Source organism: Epargyreus clarus, unplaced genomic scaffold (assembly GCF_041222505.1).
Source record: "Epargyreus clarus isolate Ecla_fem2 unplaced genomic scaffold, WU_Ecla_fem_2.2 ptg000026l, whole genome shotgun sequence".
Classification (NCBI taxonomy): Eukaryota; Metazoa; Arthropoda; class Insecta; order Lepidoptera; family Hesperiidae; genus Epargyreus; species Epargyreus clarus.
The window spans coordinates 2266152-2289822 of record NW_027332233.1 but is presented as its reverse complement, the minus strand read 5'-3'; the positions used below and the strand labels follow the sequence as shown (position 1 = coordinate 2289822).

At 42.5% G+C, this 23671-nt stretch overlaps 1 protein-coding gene across 1 annotated transcript in view; it reads right to left on the bottom strand.

The window, feature by feature from the left end:
• The window catches only part of Hml (hemolectin), a 69818-nt gene that overhangs the window by 19180 nt on the left and 26967 nt on the right, over positions 1 to 23671 (bottom strand). The window contains exons 30-59 of the mRNA XM_073087752.1: positions 23060 to 23188; positions 22540 to 22757; positions 22005 to 22163; positions 21498 to 21684; positions 20869 to 21114; positions 19845 to 19975; positions 19377 to 19508; positions 18497 to 18861; positions 16658 to 16785; positions 16008 to 16201; positions 15316 to 15495; positions 14318 to 14476; positions 13530 to 13818; positions 12824 to 13019; positions 11866 to 11971; positions 11213 to 11483; positions 10643 to 10732; positions 10149 to 10364; positions 9588 to 9813; positions 9047 to 9195; positions 8527 to 8777; positions 8058 to 8275; positions 6931 to 7148; positions 6206 to 6394; positions 4462 to 4589; positions 3918 to 4034; positions 3469 to 3588; positions 2429 to 2578; positions 1843 to 2001; positions 341 to 504 (exon numbers count right to left, since the gene is read on the bottom strand). Of these exons, the coding sequence (XP_072943853.1) occupies positions 341 to 504; positions 1843 to 2001; positions 2429 to 2578; positions 3469 to 3588; positions 3918 to 4034; positions 4462 to 4589; positions 6206 to 6394; positions 6931 to 7148; positions 8058 to 8275; positions 8527 to 8777; positions 9047 to 9195; positions 9588 to 9813; positions 10149 to 10364; positions 10643 to 10732; positions 11213 to 11483; positions 11866 to 11971; positions 12824 to 13019; positions 13530 to 13818; positions 14318 to 14476; positions 15316 to 15495; positions 16008 to 16201; positions 16658 to 16785; positions 18497 to 18861; positions 19377 to 19508; positions 19845 to 19975; positions 20869 to 21114; positions 21498 to 21684; positions 22005 to 22163; positions 22540 to 22757; positions 23060 to 23188 (5485 nt within the window). The remainder of the gene's footprint in view (positions 1 to 340; positions 505 to 1842; positions 2002 to 2428; positions 2579 to 3468; positions 3589 to 3917; positions 4035 to 4461; positions 4590 to 6205; positions 6395 to 6930; positions 7149 to 8057; positions 8276 to 8526; positions 8778 to 9046; positions 9196 to 9587; positions 9814 to 10148; positions 10365 to 10642; positions 10733 to 11212; positions 11484 to 11865; positions 11972 to 12823; positions 13020 to 13529; positions 13819 to 14317; positions 14477 to 15315; positions 15496 to 16007; positions 16202 to 16657; positions 16786 to 18496; positions 18862 to 19376; positions 19509 to 19844; positions 19976 to 20868; positions 21115 to 21497; positions 21685 to 22004; positions 22164 to 22539; positions 22758 to 23059; positions 23189 to 23671) is intronic.

The window sequence follows — 23671 nt, the reverse complement described above, 5'->3', positions numbered from 1 at the left end:
GAATGTCAATACAACTACCGCCACTTCACAAGGTGTTTCGTTATGGAGAAGAAGTATAGTAAAGCTCATATAGTAAGGCTAAAGACGGTGGGTTAAGTTATTTTCGGATGTTGAGAATAGTCGATGTGTGAACCCATAGATAAATAAAGATTACTCTCTACACTGTACTGTACATGTCGGCATCGTTCCGCGTATATTACACCATGACAGTCAGAGACGCAATGGGAAAATAGCTGACTGTTTGACAGCCATTTTGCCATTTGTGGCTTCCTTCAATTACAAGGCGGTGAGATATCTATAGTAATGTACGAGTATGTGTGAACCAAGGGTGTGTCCTCACCAGGGGTAGGGGCAGAGCTCCCCGCGCCACTCCACGCAGACGCCGTGGCGGCGGCAGGCGGCGGCGTAGCGCGCCAGCGCCGCGCACGCCGCGCCCGCGCCCAGCGCGCACACCTCCGCCTCGCACTCCGACACGAACTCGTCCGGGTCCACCAGCGCGTGGCACTGGGGAACACATATCATTGATAAGCAGTGATAGCCCAGTATATAGATATTTCATTACTTTAATTCTCATTTTCTTTTGGATTTCTTTTATTTTATTACCTCGTTTTTTTTTTTCATTTTAGTCACTTAATTATTACTTTGTATTAATAAAATAGGCAGTGATATCCTAGTGGTTAAGAAACTTGGCCTCTTGAACGAGGGGTCCGAGGCTCAAATCCCAGGCACCTCCGATTTTTCAAAGATATGTGCGAATTAGAAATTAATTATCACTTGCTAAACGGTAAAGGAGAACATCATGAGAAAGCTGCATGCCTGAAAGATTTATAAAATAATCTCAAAGGTATGTCTACAAAGTCTACTAATACGCACTTGGCCAGCGCGGTGGATTATGGCCTAATCCTTCTCATTATGAGACCCGTGCCCAACAGTGGGACAGTAATGGGTTGTTGATGATAATGATAATAAATGAACTATGTTTGGAGACCCCCAGGATCGGGGCGAACCGACCCTTTCGTCCCCTCCCTTAAGCCGCTAGATTATTGATGAAGTGAATTTCAAATCAAATCAATTTATTTATGAACAAGGTAACATATATGTGACAATTAATTATAATACATGTCAATGGGTATATTGCCTAAAGTAAATTAAATAATGCTTAAAAGTAAAACCATGCACATAGACACAAATCGGAACAGCCACTGTTGTCACCTAAGAACGTATTCGTATTCGATGAATGAGGGAACGAATGGATGAACTGACGAAAGACGAACATGCAGTCGACCTGATGGTAAGTGGTTACTGCCGCCCATAGACATGTGTAATCAACCACAGATAAGATTAGTTACCTTCATGAGGTCAGTCACTAATACGCGGCTACCCCAAGGATTAAGCTGGAACGCTTCGGAAAAGTATGTTTCCCTTCAAATCTGATCACAGCAGCGCTTGACACTACTGTTAATAGGCATTAATAGGTGTGCGCTGGTGCCGCCGGAGTTGATTGACACAAATCCTTTACTTACTCGAATCCATCGTATGTTTCGACAATGTCAATCTTCTCTACTGAACACATTTCATTCAAGTATCCCCAAAAGTGGCACAAGAGCAACTGGTGCATGGAACGCTGATTTTTGCATTTCTCCAACTACCCCCATTAACCAAACTGTAGAAATCTAATAAGTAAGGCGATTTTTTAATTTTTAAGAGGGGAGAATTATTACGAGTATTGAAGCAAACCTTGATGATGCAGTTAAGTATCTCACATTTGATTCAATAACTAATATTAGTCTATGTCTTACAGTTTAAAGTTAAATTATATATGACTTGCTCAAAAATACTCACGATTCCAAACTTCTCGGCATTGTTAATGTTATAGCAGGGGTTGGATTCGGGCGGCGGCGGCTCGCAGGGCGGCGGCGGCGGCAGCTCCCCGCACTGCTGCTGCGGCGGCACCTCCAGGGCTTGCAGCACCTCGGGGGTCGCTTGCCAGCTCTTGCCGTACTGGACATAAAAAAGGCATCAAAATTCTCCTTTCATACAATTTTTTTGGAAAATTTCATTGAAATACAAAAATAATCCAAATAAGACTGAACATATTAAAGAAAAAGAAGAAAGTCTAATTGAGAATAGATAAAGAGCCGTGCGTGCGTATTTAGAGAAATATGATGAAAAATATATTGATGTTACCATCCAAGTTAGTAGAAAATCTTTTATATAAAAGCTATATATAAAAGTTGTCTACTAACTTGGGTATCAATTTATATAAGCTAACAGAATCCAGCAAAGTCGCAAATTGTGAGCATTTTACTTTTATATCCAAATAATCAAGCCTTATTTAATCTTGATAGCTGCCTAACGATTAATGAAATAGAGAGTTACGAACATTTTTCGAGACACGCATCCTATCTTATAACGAGATATCACTTACCACTTCAAAGTCATCAGTGATGGTACCGTTGCTGGTGGTGAGGTGTTCCTCGAAGCCGTCGCACACGCCGCACAGGCCCTCTGTCTGGTTCCCGTACACCGAAGATGGGACGCGAACCGTGAACTCCATGTTGGATTGCAGCACCGTTAACTGGAATATATGGCTATTTGTATTAAACAATTTTCCTGGAGTATATGGCTATTTGTATTAAACAATTTTCCTGGAATATATGGCTATTTGTATTAAACAATTTTCCTGGAATATATGGCTATTTGTATTAAACAATTTTCCTGGAGTATATGGCTATTTGTATTAAACAATTTTCCTGGAGTATATGGCTATTTGTATTAAACAATTTTCCTGGAGTATATGGCTATTTGTATTAAACAATTTTCCTGGAGTATATGGCTATTTGTATTAAACAATTTTCCTGGAATATATGGCTATTTGTATTAAACAATTTTCCTGGAGTATATGGCTATTTGTATTAAACAATTTTCCTGGAGTATATGGCTATTTGTATTAAACAATTTTCCTGGAGTATATGGCTATTTGTATTAAACAATTTTCCTGGAGTATATGGCTATTTGTATTAAACAATTTTCCTGGAGTATATGGCTATTTGTATTAAACAAGTTTCCTGGAGTATATGGCTATTTGTATTAAACAATTTTCCCGGAATATATAATACAATTTTCAAATTGTATAACATACGATATATTATTAATTATACAAGTCAATTTATGTAATTTGAAAAGAAAAGACAATATGGTTCAACTGGTACCACTGTCACATACAATTCTAGCGTGAAACAGTTCTTACGTGTGAGTTTCAGTGGAAGGGTGTGGACGCCGGTAGACTTATATAAGTAAGTGACTATCTTAGTTCTCAAGAGTGGAGACACATCTATACTCACTTCAGGTAGACGTCACATTTCGGTCACAAATGTTCACGGTTGGCGTTGACCGTCACTTACCATTGTGACAAGTGGTTTAAATGTTCATTTTCTACTTAAATCTAATAAGAAATAGACAAAGTACCTCTACATAAAGGTCAGGCAGCAGCACGACCACGTCCTGGCCCTTCTCCAGGCTGATGGTGGCCCACTCGTTCTTTGTCGGGTGCTTGAATACCGGCGATCCGTTCACAGTTGTTACGAGCTACACAACAAATTCAACATCAAAACATAACATTTCATGCTTTTAAACCTATGTGCTAATTGTTTTGTGATGTAAAATCAAAAATGAATATGCTGAAGATATCCTTTTCAACATTTTTAGCGCATTTGTCACTTAGCCGAGGTGAAAGTTGCCTAAGCCTTTATGCAATGCAGTACGCAGCAATGGGACAGTAATAAGTTGATGAAAATAATAGATAGCTCAGGTACGTTTGAAGTCTCTTTTTGACAGGAAACCAAGGGTCACAATTAAACATAATTGTGTATATGGAGAGTGTCAGTTGTATTTAAAATCTGGTTTATTAGTAATACCTTCTTAGTTGTGGTATCCTTGCTGATAGCGATAACGTTTTTCTCGTGTATGAGGTGCACGATCTTGGTGCAGCTGGTCGCTGAGTTCTCTTCACACGGCCCATTCGTTGTATACACCTGAATTTTCAAAAATCATTTAGTTTTTAAAGTATACATTCGGACTTTTTCCGTTCCGTAGTATTAGAATTGGTTTCATAAAAATGAATTATTATTTTTTAGATCGTTTATTCTGTTTCTGATATTGCCAAAATTTTTAAATCTGCTAGAGATTTCTTTCATTACAAACGCTGCCTTTAATAAGGAAACATACGTTAATAAAGTAATAATATGTAATTTGACAGAGAAACAAGACGTTTTAAGAAATATGCAGAAGGCTATTTGATGTAATTTATTTTACCTACCATAGGCCCTATGGTCTGGATTCAGTTTTTTCAATAGTGTCCAAAAAAAATTGTATTATTTTACTTCCGTTGAGGTACAAAAGCATCAATGTCCTTAAATAGTTTTTCGGACGAGACAAAATCATCAGTGTTTGTAATTGTACCTCATATTTATGATGTCCGGTTTCGTTGCGGTCCCGCGAGGCGAGGTAGGTGCAGTTGCCGAGGAAGGGGAAGTTGTCGCCCTCGAACGTCACGTACTTGGCCGGCGTGCCCACCCCCGTGCACGTGCCTGCACAGCGTAGGTTCAGATAAAACAAAAGTACGAAAAGTAAGGAAAGAATAAATAGAAAAGGAAAGAAAAGAGAAAAAGTTATGTGCGTATTAAAAGTTGTTGACAGCGAAGGAAAACATTGGAAAAGAAAACATCCCTGAAATTCTTGAAATACCATAAAAACATGTATGAAGTCTTTTAATCTTTTTTTGGCCAGCTTGACAGACTATGACCTAAAGTCCTTTTAATCTGAAAGGGAAACTGTACCCCAGCAGTAGAACAGTAAGCTTGATGAACCCTAGCCTAAAGATGGAAGAGCTGTACCCAGCTGGATCAGTAAGCATGGTAGACTATGATCTAAAACCCTCTAACTCTAAGAGGAGAACTACACTCAGAAGGGGAACAGTAGAGTTGGTGGACTTTAACATAAAACAGTCTGAGAAATGTCTCAAGTCCAGCCGTGAGGTGACAAGTTTGGTAGACTAGACCATTCCTTCTGAGAGGCGACCCGTGTCCAGCAGAGAGCGACAATAATAAAGATTTACTCCTAGTCCCGAGTAACGTATCGGACAGTTACTCACAGTCCCTGCAGTCGTGTGGCAGCACGCACGTGTCGCCCTTGCGCAGCTTGCCCTCGGGGCAGTAGCAGCCGGGCGCGCACTGGCCGTCCCAGAGTAACGTATCGGACAGTTACTCACAGTCCCTGCAGTCGTGTGGCAGCACGCACGTGTCGCCCTTGCGCAGCTTGCCCTCGGGGCAGTAGCAGCCGGGCGCGCACTGGCCGTCCCGGAGTAACGTATCGGACAGTTACTCACAGTCCCTGCAGTCGTGTGGCAGCACGCACGTGTCGCCCTTGCGCAGCTTGCCCTCGGGGCAGTAGCAGCCGGGCGCGCACTGGCCGTCCCGGAGTAACGTATCGGACAGTTACTCACAGTCCCTGCAGTCGTGTGGCAGCACGCACGTGTCGCCCTTGCGCAGCTTGCCCTCGGGGCAGTAGCAGCCGGGAGCGCACTGGCCGTCCCGGAGTAACGTATCGGACAGTTACTCACAGTCTCTGCAGTCGTGTGGCAGCACGCACGTGTCGCCCTTGCGCAGCTTGCCCTCGGGGCAGTAGCAGCCGGGCGCGCACTGGCCGTCCCGGAGTAACGTATCGGACAGTTACTCACAGTCCCTGCAGTCGTGTGGCAGCACGCACGTGTCGCCCTTGCGCAGCTTGCCCTCGGGGCAGTAGCAGCCGGGAGCGCACTGGCCGTCCCGGAGTAACGTATCGGACAGTTACTCACAGTCTCTGCAGTCGTGTGGCAGCACGCACGTGTCGCCCTTGCGCAGCTTGCCCTCGGGGCAGTAGCAGCCGGGCGCGCACTGGCCGTCCCGGAGTAACGTATCGGACAGTTACTCACAGTCCCTGCAGTCGTGTGGCAGCACGCACGTGTCGCCCTTGCGCAGCTTGCCCTCGGGGCAGTAGCAGCCGGGAGCGCACTGGCCGTCCCGGAGTAACGTATCGGACAGTTACTCACAGTCTCTGCAGTCGTGTGGCAGCACGCACGTGTCGCCCTTGCGCAGCTTGCCCTCGGGGCAGTAGCAGCCGGGCGCGCACTGGCCGTCCCGGAGTAACGTATCGGACAGTTACTCACAGTCTCTGCAGTCGTGTGGCAGCACGCACGTGTCGCCCTTGCGCAGCTTGCCCTCGGGGCAGTAGCAGCCGGGCGCGCACTGGCCGTCCGCCGCGGAGCAGGCCGGCGCCACGCCGCCCACAGCACACGTCGGCTCGCAGCCCTTGCGGTAGCAGTCCGAGTGCACCAGCGGCGCGGGGCACTCCGCAGCTAGAGAAACATAGGGAAAGTCAAGTCAACAGGATCAGGTATTTTGAAGATGGTAGATCATTCGCGATTCAATTTCGAAAAAACTATAGCCTATTTTTGCGCAATAACAGTGAGGTTAAGTGCTGTGTTCTGGTTTCGAAGGTGAGTGTAGGTAAGTGAGTCAAATCCTTAGCTGAGGCGTTTCAATTTTGTCCTCGGGGATAACAACACATGTTATTTGAGGATACAAATGCCTATGGGTCGCAGTGATTATTTACCATCTGGTAGATTACATACTCATTTGCTACTTCTATATTACAAAAAATAAGTGTAATTTGTTTAACATAGCACTGTATTTGTGGCTTTGGGATTCAATGTAGTGGCCGGTCACGGTCTAATCAATTTCATTATCCCCAATATATTTGGGCCCTACAAACATTTTTTGTTTTTAAAGTAGCACAAAAGGTAATGTATTACTTTCCATGAAGTAAGCATTGAAAAATTTCATCTTACTACTTATTAGTTTAAGGATAATACATATGTACGATTTTACTCACGACAATCCATTTGCATCCTCCAGGAATCGATGTTGACATCCTTATCGCCGGACAGACACTCCGCCACCATTTGCTCCAGTAGCGAGCACCTGCACTCCTTGTCCGTCATCTTCTTGCCGTCGATCACCAGGTCGGTGCACTGGCAGATCTTCTCCAGGCAGATGCTACGCCACTTGTGCAAGTTGAGGACGCTCGCGCATTGTGCTAGCGGCTCCTTGCTGCAAACATATGTAATGTGTTCATGACATGCAAGTACGTCATGCATGTGTTCATGCAAGAAGTAATTCTTATTTAGATATACATAGAAATAGCAGGTGTGTTTAAAATGTGATCAAACTTACGTTAGGTCATTGCAAGAGTACAACTAAACTATTTGGCGATATGGATTGAGTTAGGAACTCTGTAGTTAATTCTAAAATACAGTTTTGTAATACATATATTGTATATGATCGATTAGGTTATTATGATGATGCTAACCTTGCTTTTGTTAAGTCGCCTGGTTTGCTTCCAGTAAATAACTTTTGTAACAAGTTAATGGCAAGTATTCGTAGAAAACGTGGATAGCAAATTCCTTCGATTCATGAAGTCTGCATATTTCAGAGGCATTCAGCTCGGCGTGCTGCGGTCGTTGTACTCACGTGATGACGTCACACAGGTCCCACACCTCCTTCTGGCGGTCGGGCTTGACGACCTTGGGCTGGCAGGCGTCGGGCGCGACGCCGGGCTTGAGCCAGCTGCGGCCGAACTCGTCCAGCGAGCGCGCGGGCGCCCCGCTCGGCGCGCTGCGGTCGTTGTACTCACGTGATGACGTCACACAGGTCCCACACCTCCTTCTGGCGGTCGGGCTTGACGACCTTGGGCTGGCAGGCGTCGGGCGCGACGCCGGGCTTGAGCCAGCTGCGGCCGAACTCGTCCAGCGAGCGCGCGGGCGCCCCGCTCGGCGCGCTGCGGTCGTTGTACTCACGTGATGACGTCACACAGGTCCCACACCTCCTTCTGGCGGTCGGGCTTGACGACCTTGGGCTGGCAGGCGTCGGGCGCGACGCCGGGCTTGAGCCAGCTGCGGCCGAACTCGTCCAGCGAGCGCGCGGGCGCCCCGCTCGGCGCGCTGCGGTCGTTGTACTCACGTGATGACGTCACACAGGTCCCACACCTCCTTCTGGCGGTCGGGCTTGACGACCTTGGGCTGGCAGGCGTCGGGCGCGACGCCGGGCTTGAGCCAGCTGCGGCCGAACTCGTCCAGCGAGCGCGCGGGCGCCCCGCTCGGCGTGCTGCGGTCGTTGCGCCACTCGCCGTCGAACAGGCCGCACAGGCCGTCCACTTGGCCCATGTAGCTCTTCGACACCTGGACATTTGGTTATTATTGACACACTTTAATAATGACTGCCATCGACTCATTGCTATATTATTAAATTGTTACTGTGCTCCCGCCGATCGCCGCGCGTGCCCGACCCGTGCGCGTGCATTATCCGTCGCATGCGCTCGCGCCTTTGGGACCCACGAACTTACGCACGCGATTAAACCATCTCATACGTTGAGATTTAGATTTTTTCGTATTTTTCCCCGAATATACTTATTAATAAAATTTCAACTTGCCCCAATCTTGATATCTCCATCCTTAGTGTAGAAGACAGCGAAGTTATATTTCCTCGACTTGATAAACAATCCGTTTCCAAGACGGCCGATATCGAAGGTGTTCTTCTGGGAGCAGATCTTGCTGATCTGCTCCACGTTGTAATCGAAGCTGTCGTAGTTCATCATGAAGGTCGGCTTCACGAGAATCAGCTCGTCGTCTTGTTTTATGAGCAACTCGTTCCTACAGCCTTCCGGACGACACTTCTTCATGACTGGTGACAAAATTTCAATTAATAGTACTTGTAGATTTTTTTGTTAAATTTTAATGCTAGCAAAATTTGGCGAGGGCTGTTTGTTACATAGCAGCAGGTGGCTCGTTCAACCAATTTTATAACGTGAAGAAAACTTTGTTATAAAACAAGGATAGACTTCCTTATCAAATAATCCATTTTAAACCACAATTAAGAGGATTATTATCTTGCTTGAGGACGGTCTCGAATTCGTAGACATACAAACAATAATGAAATTAATCGTGTTTTACCCATGACACTCCAGGAGTTGAAGCGGTTCTCGCGTGCGAGCATGTGGAAGCAGATGTCCAGCTTGTATTCGGCGCCGTCGAAGGTGTTGAACGTGCGGCCGGTCACGTTGCAGAACACCGGGCGTTCCGGTGGCGGTACACACGAGTACCTAGATATATAGAGCTTGTAACACACTTAGGACTGACTCTGTTGATACAGGATTTTTTAATTCTAGAAAATATATTTTTTATCTCTATTTTCAGATAGGAATTTTGGATAAAATAGCCCTACTATTATGCCATTATCCGATAACATTGTATATACGGAGCAAGTTCTGTAAAGATATATCAACAACTAAAGAAAAGGAATTAAGGATTTAAGGAATATTTTTTTATATTACGTTTGATTAGCCTTAACTATGCTATTGTTCGATATTATATTTCTTAGACTTAGGTTATAACTGCATTGAATCCAGTATCATAGATCCTATCTGGATATTTTCCAGAGAATTTTCCAAAACGTCAATTTCAAATCAATTAAAAAATATATAATTGCTCTTACTGCGGGCAGCTGCCCTCGGTGACTTTTTCCAGCTTGAGCGAGTACTTGGGCGGGCAGGCGGGCGCGGAGCAGACGAGGGGCGGCAGCGTGGAGCCGGGGCGGAAGGGCGGCGGCAGGCGCGGGATGCAGCGGAACTGCGTGCACGCGGTCTTGTCGCCAGCCGCGCTGCTGTTGGCCGGCTTCTCTAGGGAGAACGCTTGGTTCTGCTGCGGGGGCGCTTGCGGTCCTGAGATGTGTCGGTTGTTGAATAAACGAATGATTGGACAGTCTTTTGTGTAACTATCATTTTCATTCATTTTTTTTTTCTTATCGTTGATTATGGGTGTCCTTTCAGAATGAAATTGATTGAGGTCATAATCCACTTTTTAATGGTAATCCCGATCATTAATCCAAGGATCCAAGAATCCAAGGATAAGAAGATCTCGAAACTCACAGTTGCATTGCTGTCCTATGAATCATTTAGAATAAGGTATTTAAAACTTGACTGTTACAAAATTTCATCTTAATCTACTACTGGTGTAGATTAGAATAAAGAAGTTGTTAGTGGAAAAAAATACTTACCATACAATCCTCCTTTGGAGAATCCACCCTTAGAGTAACCACCCTTGGAGAAGCCGCCCTTAGCGTAGCCGGTCTTGGTGCCCTTGTAGTACCGCGCGTAGGTGCGGCGGGGGCGCGGCGGGGGCAGCTCGGCGGAGTAGCGCGAGGGGGGCGGAGCGCCCGTCAGCAGCTTCACCGTGTAGCCGGGCGGACACTCCACTTTGGGGCACGGCTTCGCTGTTATGATAATCTCAACGTTATGTGGTGGCTTTCATGGCCTTTGCTGACGTAAGAACCCTACTCTTTGTAAAACGGCGTCATTAATTTTATAAAAGACAAATCCGATTTACAAGAAACATGGTCTTTCCATCTTAAAGAATTTACACCTTTCTTCTGCTCTACCTCTATTTCTACCTTCTACGCCCACATTTTATCTATATTTCATATTTTTTACAAAAAATGCCAATTGCATTGTTTTGGTTTTAGAAAGCCAATAATTGTAAAAACATTCTTACGTATGAAATTTGGAATGTTCATTTCTGATCGGGGCGAGGAGAGAGGGAGACGCATTTTCTTACGTTTTCTGAGTAAGGGAGGACGGAGGTCTGAAATCAACGCAATTATAATAGAATGCTCCCATTTCTCACAATAATTAAAGTCTACTGTAACTTTATAAGTGTGTGACAGGTAATTTTGTTTAACAACTTTGCTTGGTAGAAAGATATTTGCAACACCTAGAACAGCTAATTAAGTAGAATGCGTAACCATAAAATTAGCAACGATGCCATTAGCAAAACTAATGACATAGTCTAACACGAGAAGATTTCAATATGCATGCAATACATATATTTTATGGAATTATATACATAAGTCCAATTGATTTTATGTTCAGTTAAGCGACGAATATTACTGTCATATTTTACGGATATGAATCGTATTCAATTCAAGTGTTTGTTTAAGCTAATGAGTACCCTTAGATATTATACTCAGAGATATTTTGACTTATTCTAGTTGGATGTCAGTAGGACTTTAGTAACTATATCCACATTTGCTCTCCAATGTATAACAATTGAGAAATGACTTACGAGCCTCAGTAGTGGCGACGGTGGTGGGGGGAGTGGTGACGGCAGTGGTGGGCTTGGTGGCGGCGGCGGTGGGCGCCACGGTGGTGACCATCGTCTCGGTGACGACGGGCCGCGTGGTGCAGGCCGTCTCGTCGTCGGGGCAGTCCTCCAGGCCGTCGCACCACTTCTCCAGCGGCAAGCACACCTTGCTGGTGGGGCAGATGCGGGTGCCGTTCGCGCACGGCTCGCAGTGGCACTCGCAGATCTCCTTAGACATCTTCGGGACTAGGTCCTGGAGAAATATGAGAACAAAATTAAGGTCGCTGGTCTATCATCAACTGGATGACGGCCATAAAATAGCGTATAAAGTGTCGAGCAACGTCATAATTAAAACTTGCGTTAAGGCCCAAGTAACGTATTAAGTGTTAAGTAGCGTGACAAATAAAAAGTGCGTAAAAGGTCAAGTAACGTGACAAATAAAAAGTGCGTTAAGGGTCAAGTAACGTGACAAATAAAAAGTGCGTAAAGGGTCAAGTAACGTGACAAATAAAAAGTGCGTTAAGGGTCAAGTAACGTGACAAATAAAAAGTGCGTAAAGGGTCACGTAACGTGACAAATAAAAAGTGCGTGTAGGGTCAAGTGCTATGTTAATTGTGAAGTGTAAGACAACGTACGGGTGCGCAGGCGCAGAGCTGCAGCGGGCTGCAGGAGGGCACGCCGCCCATCTTGCACGTGCACTCGTCGCAGTCCACGCCGCGGAACGTCGCTCCCACTGGGTACCTGTCCGGTGTACATTCTTTTTGTATGGATAGCATATCATAAATTTACGATGTAAACTTAAATGAAAATTAAATTAAATTAAAAATGGAGCACAAGTTACTGCTACAATTTAGACGAATCTAACGACACGACACATGAGAAAATGATTCAAACCAATTGGGCTGCAGGGCGTGCCAAATAATGAAACGTACATACGTTCAAAAAACCCAATGCTCCGTTAAGAAACTTCTTCATAACAGTGAAGGAACAAGTTGCAAGTTTCAAGTTCAAATTATTCATAGATTTTTGACGCCATACATACAGAACAGAATCGTTTAATTGTAGTCAGATTGACAACCCGCGTAGCGGAGCTGTCACCATATCGATCTGACGCGTTCTGGATTCGATCCCTGGTCGGATAGATATCTGAATAATGAATTTAGATACCTGTTCTGGATTTGTATGTTCGTCTAGTTGTATTTATATGTCCGTGGAATTCTTTTGAATAAATAGTGGTAGAACCCTTTGTGGTTCGATGCCAGCGGCACCACCGGCAATGGGTGTGGCATCCATTACTGCCTTTTAACAGTAGTGTTAACGCTACTGTGTTCTGGTTTGAAGGGTGTGGTAAGGGAGACATACTTTTCAAAGGCGTTACAGCTTAATCCTCAGGGGTAGCGGCGTATCTGTGATCCACCTCAGGTAGAAATATCTAATCCTATCCATATCCTATCATATCCATGGACATCTGTAATGAACCCCAGCATTACAGATGTCCATGGGTGGCAGTAGCCACTTACCCTCAGGAGGACTACATGCTCGTCTACTACTCCTATATTATAAAAAAAAATATAATTAAGTCGAAGCACTAACGTTGTGATCCCCACGACGCAGGGGCACTGTTCCCTCGTGACGCAGTTCTCGCTGTCGTAGTACAGGCCGGGCTCGCAGGCGCAGTCCAGCGCCAGCTCGGGCACCACGCCGGGGCAGGGCTCGCACGCGGGCGCCGGCGTGGGCGTGAACGTCAGCGGAGGGGCCGTGGTGCTCGTGGTGGGCTCGAGTGTCGGTGCTATATAAAAATGTATGAAAATTAAACAAAAAATATTAAAAACATAGATATAAAGCGCAATTGTGATAGTGTTTCGGTAAAATTCTAATCCATTTTAGATCAGATCGGATAGAGTGAAAATTAGTTTTTTTATTTTATTTCAATGATAAAATAAACCTATAAAAATATTTAACCTAACTTTATGATAATCTGTCAATTTTGAAAAAAAAAAAAAACACTTTTCCCAAACGTCGCAAAAGAAGTACCTTTAACTTCTATAAAGAAACTTAAATCTTATTATCGATATGTACGTTTACTATATGGTTACGCCGCAACGCTTATTCGCTTGTGCATACAGTCCCATCCGCAATCATCCAATCCCGACGCACGTACTCCGGTGACGTCTACGATGACGTACTGTATGCACATTGGCCACTAATCCCTATACTTGTCTTGAGAATCCTGGATCCCAGTAGCTTTATAATCGTAATCTGATGAAACATTAAAAAACGAATAACCAAATAGACCTACGGTAAGGCTCAAAGCAGCCGACGGGCTCTACTCGCATCTCCATGTTCTTTTCCCATTTGATCGGCAGGATCTTCAGGTACTGGGCATGTATGGGTGGTTTGAACTCGTTGAACACCTCGGTGTCCTTGTCGAAGTTGGCGGGGAAGAGGCGGCGCTGGCCGTCGCTGCCCAGCAGGGGGCTGAAGGCGGCCAGGTCGGAGGAGTACAGCACGCTGTACGCGGACACCCAGCCGTGCACACCGCCCTTCGTCTTCACGCCCGTGATGATGCGCGGCGATGTGAAGTTAAACTGCATACAACGATTTGGTTAACAGAATAAAGAGTTTTGTGTTCATCCGAAATATAATCAAATAACCTCTTTATAGGATTAATGTAGCAAATGAACATAGAGTCCACCTCATGGTACGTGGCTATTGCTGCCCATGGACATCTGTAATCAAATCAAAATTAGATTCTAACCTGAGATGGGCCACAGATGCGGACTGGGCTACTCCTGAGGACTAAGCTGATATGCCTCTGAAAAGTATGTCTCACTAACCACACCCTCCAAACCAGAACGCAGCAGCGCATAACACTGCTGTTATTAGGCAGTCATAGGTGTGATAGTCCTGCCGGAGTCGAATCACTGAGAGTTCTACCACCTTTAACCTTTGTTTTCCTTACCGTACTCTTCAACCAAGAACGCAGCAGCGTTTAACACTATTGTTATTAGGAAGTCAAAGTTGTGGCGGTGATGCCGCCGGAGTCAAACTTCTATCACCTTCGGATCACCTTTCTAACCAGCTTACCATGATCCACTCCCCGGGCGTGCTGTAGAGCGGGCGCCAGCCGCGCGGCGCGTCCAGCTTGAGGAAGGCGCGCGCCTTCTCGCCCGTGCTCGTGCTGATGCTGTCCAGCGGCAGCTCCGCGCCCAGACCCAGCGCGTCTGTGCACTTGGGCGGCTCCGGCTGCAGGGGACACGGACAAAATCAATTGACAACACAACACACACACAATATGCATGCTTAACTAAATAAACGTCATCAGTATATCAGACTACTTGAAAGTATAGCGTATTTTACTCCATGATTAAGACGAATCCAAGGAAATCTCACATTTTATAATACATCAAGCCGTTTGAACTACAGGGACCAATGAATGAATCTATACATACATATGCTCAAAAAACATTACCTACCATAGTCTACAGGCGAACATCGTCTTTTATATTTATAGCCCACGATCGAATGCGCAACTGTTTGCTCTTAAACCTTTGTGATACTTACATCACCTCTGGACGTGGCAAATATTGTATAATCTCGTCTGAATTTTATTAAAGTATAAAATGGTTCTGTATGTAACAATGTTTATTAATCTCAGGTAATTAATGCACTATGTGTTATCGCATAATATATTTTATTTAATATGTCTGATATAAGCCAAGACAAACAACTATTTTATAATTTACTAGCTGACCCGGCAAACGTTGTGTTGCCATATAAATAAAAAAATGTTAAGGGTGAACAACCCTTATCACTTAGGGGTATGAAAAGTAGATAGTAGCCAATTCTCAGACCTACTGAATATACATATAAAATTTGGTGAAAATCGGTAAAGCCGTTTCGGAGGAGTACGGTAACTAACATTGTGACACGAGAATTTTATATATAAGATTTAAATTGCTACACGCTTACAGGGTTTCATGCCACTATCAAAATTTGTATCACCTTTATACATGATTATTATATAGAATATGATTATGATGATTATTGTTTCAATTAGAAACACAATAATATAATCAACTTACGGTGGTGACGGTGGGAGGTTCTGTGGATGTGGTCTCGGGCTCCTGGCAGCCGATGAGCTCGAAGCGGACCGCGGGCTTGTCGTACCACGTGAGCGGGCGGATGCGCACGAACTTGGCCTCGATGGGCGGCTCGAACATCTGCTTCATCGGGTTCTCGTGGTCCACCGGCCCGCGGAACACCTGGAGAAGTAAAATGCCGTTTAGGAGTCTGTTTTGTTACTACACCTGTGTAGTTCATTTGTATCTTATTGTGATAACCTTTTGAGAGATAAATAAAGGTTGAACTAACTTAACACGGTCCTACAACAGAAAAATAAATATTACTACTGTAACATAACTTTGATATTTCTTGTATAGTTGTTCTTGTAACGTTTTACGATTACGAAACATACATATAACTCTGCCAAACAGGCACGTGCCCTGCAATTTAAAGTCTGCAACATACTCCATACGCTAATCTAATTTAGATTGGTAGATGACGAACAGGCTAATGGCCAACCATTGTCGTGTACATTAAACCAACATAAAGCCTCCTATAAACTTGAATGAATGTCCGCATGATAGTGGACATTTTAAATCCTTAACACCTAATAACACCTAATACTTAACTTTCATCAGAATAATTTTCTCCTCCAAACAGAACTATAAGCTATATAGTCATCTACCTATTCAAGCGTAGGTTCAACACGTACCTTAGGTTTCCCATCAGGCCCTTCAATATGCGAGAAGACGTTGCCGTCGTCTCCGTACATGACGTCATAGCTGGTGACATACTCGTCGAAGATGGGGCTGCCCTGCAGCAGGACCCCGTACAGCGGCTCCGGCCGCGGCAGCTCCACCTGGATGTACGGGTGCAGGTCCTCGCTGCTGGGGTTCCAGCTACCGGCTGGTGGCAGAAGGTACGGTATGACAAGCTTGGCAAATTGTATGACTACACCTGTTCGCAACAACTTCAGAGCATACTAGCAGTTTAGCGCGGACTATACTTATAACAACGTTGTCCTATGTTGGAAATATTTAATAAGGCAAATTAACTATAATATCTTAAAATGTAAAAAATACTTACTCCTTTTTGTTGCTAATAGTTATAGTTTCTGATATTTTTTAATAGAATATAGAAGTAGCAGACTAGCATGCTATCTAATGGTAAGTGAATACTGCCGCCCATAGACATCTGTAATGAACCCCAGATAGGATTATTTATTCCTACCTGAGGCTGACGACAGATGGGCTGCTACCTCTGAGGACTAAGATGGAACGCCTCGGAATAATATGTCTCTCTTACTATACTCAAACCAGAACACAGTAGCGCATAATATTATACATATTTGACTTTAATTACCTGTAATGTCAAGCGTATGCCCGTTGAGTATGGCGAACTGGGGCTCGAACAGCGGGTTGTCCACCGAGCTCGCGGTGAACGCGGACTTCGGCAGCGGCTCGTCACGTTCCCACAGTAGGTTCTTATAGCTGTGTAATAAAACATTATTTTGTATAACTTTAATTACATGAAATAGTGGAGCTATTTAATGTAACGTTATAGAAGATTTAAACCATTCTGAATCTGAAGTGTAAGCAACACTTGAATATTTAATTTATTTTTAAAGTAAATAACAATTTTATTTTTATTATTTAAAATACAAAATAAATATCGAAATGTAAATTATTTATTCTAATCATATTTTCATTTTATTTTCAAATACAATAGGTACATTGTTTCAATCAAAATCTTTCACAATGGTTTATTGATCCAAGCGATGATAAAGTTATTAGATATACAGGGTGAATCTCCATAAAGTGCACATATTAAAACAGGTAAAATTAAACCGCATTTTGTCGACAAAAAAATATAAAAAAAAAATAAAAAAAAATGTTTTTTGGGTTTTACGACCTTTTGAATCTTTTTTTTGGGAATTGTGCACCTGAAGTAAATAAATCGCTATAACTTTTAAACTAAGAGGGTTATCAGGTTCAAACAAAAATAACAATGATTGCCAATGATAGGCCGTACTGAACCATGAAAAAAAAAACAAAAAAAAAATCATCTTCCCAGGAAAAAAATGTCAGATTAGTGCAAAAAAGGACTTTTTTTAGGTAAAATTTTCAGTAATCATCAATTTCCTCAAAATAATCTAGGCATTTTATTTTTTTATTATTGTTTAATGCAATTCTACGTCGTATTAGCTTTCAAACACTAAAAAAACCACGCCTCCAACTCAAGTATAAAGTTTGCTAGGAACGTTTCAAAAAAGATACTCATGACGCGACGCACGTGCGCCCTAATAAAACTGGTATAGTCCGACCCATAATTAGATGTCCAAAATATAAACAAAGGAAACTATCAAAAATATGTTTCAATGGTAAATTCATGGTAGTTTCTTATTTTTGACGATATTAAAGTGATAAAACAGTAATAAAATAAATCTTTAATAATTAAAAAAAAAAACACTAGTTTGTATTAAAAATGTAATTTATTACCAACACCCTTAAAAACTGCCTTTGTTTAAGCGCTCGTAGGAAACTTTATACTTAAGTTAGAGGCATGCTTTTTTTAGTGCTTGAAAGCTAATACGACGTAGAATTACATTAAATAATAAAAATAAAATAAAAAGCCTAGATTATTTTGAGGAAATTCACGATTACTGAAATTTAACCAAAAAAAACTGCTTTTTTCACACTAATCTGACAATTTTTTTCTGGGAAGATAAACTTTTTTGTTTTTTTTTTTCATGGATCAGTACGGCCTATAATTGGCATTCATTGTAATTTTTGTTTGAACATGATAACTCTTTAAGTTCAAAAGTTATAGCGATTTATTTACTTTAGGTGCACAATTCCAAAAAAAAAACTTCAAAAGGTCGTAAAACCCAAAAAAAAAATTTTTTATTATTTTTTTTATTCTTTTTGTCGACAAAATGCGGTTTAATTTTACCTGTTTCAATATGTGCACTTTATGGAGATTCACCCTGTATATTATAAGCATGATAAGGTTATTATCATGTGGATATTGTAGCCCGCGTAATACTGCTAGTCCGCTCTGAATATAGAAATGAACCACGTTGCCATAGCAAATTGTATGACTACATCTGGTCGCAACAACTTCAGAGTGGACTAGAATTTTGGCGCGGACTATACTAGTTATTTAATATTTTTTTACTATTAATTATTATCAGGGACTCACCGGTCAGGCTTGCACTCCGGAGGCGGCGACACAGTGGTGACCATAATGATGGTCGTGGGTAGTGTCGGGGTCGTGACATTGGGTTGGAGCGGCGGCGTCTTGGTGGTCGGTACCGTAGTGGGCAGCGTGACGGTGGGCGCGGGGGTGGTGGGGTACGTTTCCGGGGTGTGTGAGATGGTGCTCGCGAGGGTGGTTTCTACGGGGGTGGGGTTGATCGGGGGGGATGTTTTATGGGATTCAGTGGAGATCATGGGCAGGTGAGAGGAGTCTTCGATGGTGTAGCTAATGCACTGGGTCGTGTCGCAATGCATTTCGTTGTCGAGGCACTGGCACTTCTCGCAGCCGTTCGTGGTGGTACCGCCCGGCTGGAAAATAGAGATGCAAATTAGATTGATGGTAGAACTACGAATGTTAAATTAATTCTTGTAATTTTTGTTACCGTACTAATTTTAACCTTTATCTTTGTATGCTTCTTATCTTCTTGTATTCCACACATTGAGTCTGCCTAGTGCCACAGCTAGAAGCTAGTGACATTCTCTAGTAATGAATTTATATAAAAATTAAAAATCTAAGAGTATTGTAAAATAACAAATTTTACTCATTTCTCAGGGAGATAATACCTATATTCAACACTAAATATTGGTATGTGGGTACGAGATCTAAATTTAATAATTTAAAATATCTATTTAATACATAGTAAGATCGACTTTTTACGTATGTTAGGCCACAGATAAAAATTAAGCTGAAGAAATTATCTCCGTCTAGTTATATTTTGAAAACCAGATCACATCGGTTAACACTGATAAAAGGCGGACATAGGTGCGGTGAAGATGCCTTCTTTATTAAACCACAATTCTACCACACCTGTAGTACAACTAACCTTGACAAGGGCACCAAGGTACTCGCAGGTACAATCCTTAATGGGCACGCAGGTCTTCTCATCGCGCCACATGGAGCCCGGTTCGCACTTGATCTTCGCTACAGATTCTTCTATGCAACCACCAAAGCACTTCTGAAATAGTGTAATCTTGTATTAACCCAAACTAACTATACGCTGAAAATCAAAGGAAATAAATACTTTAAAAGAAAAAAATGTATTTTCATAATATTATTGTCAACTTAAGACAAAAAATAAACCATGAATATAAATTGAGTAAATTCAATCGAAAAAGTATGTTCCATGTCCGTGCGTCACTAAGCCGTACTTATAAGGAATTAAACCCAGGCTTAAACGAAGGCTATATATTATGTATAAGAGATAAGAGTCTCATGAAGCTTTAATTCATTATAATAGCCACTAACAGCAGTCCTTTAGAGGGAATAGGTTCTGATGATAATGTTTAGTTACTTGTCCGTTGGTGCAGTGGCCCTTCTCCTGCAGCGCGGCCTTGAAGTGTCCGCACAGCTGGTCGCACGGGTACGCGCAGTCCGCGGGCACGCGGCCCGGCGGGCACGGCCCGGGGGTCGGCGCAGGGGTCTCTGTTATAATAATAATAATATTTATTATTTCTGATAACAGAGATCCATTTTGTTAGTTATAATTAAACTTTAAAAATATATTAGTGCATATATATCAATATCTATACCTATAATTAATAAATCATGCACTTGCGGAGCACCCCGTTGTATATGATTCGGTAATCAGAACATTTAGATTTAGTTTAAGGTTTAAGAAGGTAGTGGAACCCTTTGTGGTTCGACTCCGGCGGTACCACCGCCACACCATTTCTGCCTATTAACAGAAGTGTCAAGAACTGATGTGTTTTGGTTTGCAAGGTATGGTAAGGGAAATATACTTTTCCGAGGCGTTCCAGCTTAATCCTCAGAGGTAGCGGCGCATCTGTGGTCGACCTCAGGTAGGAATATCTAATCCTATCTGGGGTTCATTACAGACGTCCATGGGCGGCAGTAGCCACTTATCATCAGGTGGACTACATGCTCGTCTGCTACTCTTATATTATATTAAAAAAAGGTTACTTGTGTGTTTGTATATCAAAATAATACATTGATATAGTGATAAATAGAACTGGCATCTAGTTCAATTAAATCAGATTCAATTTCTTTTAAAATATCTGTTTAGAGTAGCGAAAGGTCCTTGAATTGCTGGTGTTGTGTGTTCACGATCTGCGTTGGTTTGTGTTGCACAATATATTTCATTATTAGCTAATCTTGGAAATTTTAGTTATTTTATTAACTTTAGATATGACACGTCAAAGAAAACTTAGCGTGATATAGATATATAAAAAAATAAAACATTTTAAAAGATAATATCATTATTCTTTACACAGAAAAGTATACATTCATAATATCCAAATCAAAGAAGTTAATAAACGTTTTATCCTATTATTATTAACTATGCTAAATAACATTACCAGTTTTATCCTCTACGGTCGTAGGAATCGTAGTGATAGTGCCGCACTCCGGCCGCAGCGGGAGGACGGCGGCCGGCCAGTCGCACACCATCAGCTTGGGGTTGTACATGAGGCCGGGGGGACAGGTCTTCAGCACCGTGTGGGGTTTGTCGGGGTTCATCAGGTCGGGGGTGCACTCGTAGAACTTGTCACACTCCGTCGGGTGCGGGTAGTTTGGATGGTTCGAGTCCATGCATTGGAAGGGTTCTAAAAAAATAACGCTTTTGACCAACGTGTTATTTAACCCATGGTCCCATTGGTTCTAAAGATACTTAAGGCAACTAACATCAGCATATAGCACTAACTGATCATCCTAATAAAATTTTCTATAATTAAAGAGCTTTCGACAGCATCTGTCTCCTTGCATCTATCAGTATCAGGTTAGCAGCAGTGTTCATACTGCTATATTCTATATGATACTAGTCTTGAAGGGCGTTAAGAGAAATATATTTACACTTTTCGTCGTTCTAATTTGATCGTCGGGAGTAACGAGGTATTGAGGTGGAGGGTGAAGTTTACAGGTGAAATTTTTATACTCTTAAAAAAACTGTCAATTTAACTTATAGTCTAGATTTACGAAAATATCTTACCTTCAGTGCAGTTACAGTAGACACGTATCTCGAAGTCGGGGCAGGCCGTCTTCTCCTCGCAGACGAGGCCGTGCTCCAAGCTGCACTCCACGTTGAGGCCGGTGTCCTTGGCAGGCTTGTGCTCCTCTACTGTGCGACACTCGATTTTACTCATCATATCCTTCTTGCACATAGGGCTGCCGATTTCCTGAAACAGAATTCCCTTATAAAGTAAATTTGCCAATTTCCTGAAAAAACATAAGTACATTCCCCAGAATGCCACAACAAAAAAAAAGAAATAATAATTACAACTATTTCTAACGTTGTAGAACATATTATGGTTATGATGGTACAACAGCAGTATCGGTAAGACTGTTCCATCCAAATCTCAAATAAAAATACAAAATAGGTACCAGGACAATAGAATAGCGAACAAATATATCGGCTATCCTCACGAAGAGTTGTGTTCATCTTCTGTATCTTCCGTTATTTTGGTTATTGGCCTGATACCGGTTACCAGATACTTACCAGTTCGATAGGCTGGGGCAGTGGCTCTTTCTCGATGGACTCTCCCTTAGGGCCGGTCTCCGCAGGGCCGCGGTTGATCCACGGGGTCCAGCCCGTGGCGCACTTCATTGGCTGATCGTATGGCGTCGTCTCGGGAGGCAGGGTGACCTTCGGTGTTGTCTGGTAATTAAATAAATATATAAAACTTTCACACTCATCTATTTTTAATGTGTATCACATTTTTTCTTATGTATTATTTAAATTTCAGTTTGGCCAGTAATTTAACAGTAATATTTATAGTAATAAAACATAAGTATAACACGTTATTTGTACATAACGAACCCTAAATATATAATGCTTTTGACGTACCTATAATAATGATAACGCAAATTTATATTATATCGAACCAGGTAGCAAATAGCCTTTATTTCAGACTGTCTTGTTCTTTATCACTGCCATTTTATAGTATATAGCGTATAGCACTTAGGCGTAAAGGCGTTAAGAGCGCTTTTATCTAATGTTATATTAAAAGTTATGAGACACTTGGCAATGTTACCGATTCAGTGGAGCAGGGTTGTCCAGTGCAGACCCTGGCCTTCTTGGAGCAGCGGCAGGTGTGGCAGCTGTCCTCCTCGAGGACTTCCCCTTCCAGCACCTCCCGGCCGTCGGGCAGCGTCATGCAGGGCGGCTTGCACTTGGCGCGCGGCACGCACTCCGTGAGGGAGCTGTTGGAGTACACCGTGCCCTCCGGACACGTTTTGTTGGGCTTGCAACCTGGGGTAATATATGCGTGATTTCAAATATTTTGTGCGATTACTGATAATGTGCGGATGATGGAGACTTAAGCATCTCTAACACAAAGAAGAGCGATGAAATTTTATTTTTACACAATAGAGCTAATTGTGTTGAATACTAAATGATAGCCGTTTGCTGTATTTAGTGTTAATTAATACACCATTAATTAGAGGTGATCATAATATAAACTATCATCTTTTCAATAGGTGTGTAGCCACGCTAATAAACAGAAATTGTATATAAGGTAATTTTAAGAGGTTGAAGGCATGGATAACGCATACCTTCCACGCAGGTCTCCTTCTCGCAGACGACCTTGATCTCCTTGTAGTCGAGCGTGTTGTCGCACGTCTCGGGCGGACACGGCGACATGCACTCGCTGTAGTTGCTGCACTCCTCGTCACATTGCATTGCTAGAAAATGATATAATATTATTATAGGAATGTAAAACTTTTCAGAAAAAAGGAATAAAGTTTTGAAATGTTGTTTTTATCATGAATAGTTTTTATTTTTTAATTATAAGAACATGAGTATTATGTTGCTATTACATTTCACCTTCACTAATCAACACTTTATAGATTTTAACATTGAAGTTAAAAAAATATGCAGAAAAAGATTAAAATATGGAATATCTGTAAACTGACAAAAAAAATGTATTATATCGGCGCGAGCAAATTTCAATTCAATTTAAATTCACGTACGCCAAAAGTACAATTTCAATAATTATAGTTCAAAAACTTAAAACCACGCCAAAATCGCACACAAAATGGTCGTAATGAGGAGAATGGAACTTATTAAAATCGTGTATTGTTATCGGTTCGCGATAAATATTCAAATTTTGAAATTAATCGGACCGTTTAAAGTGGGTAAAAATCGAGTACAAAGATTCCGTTACA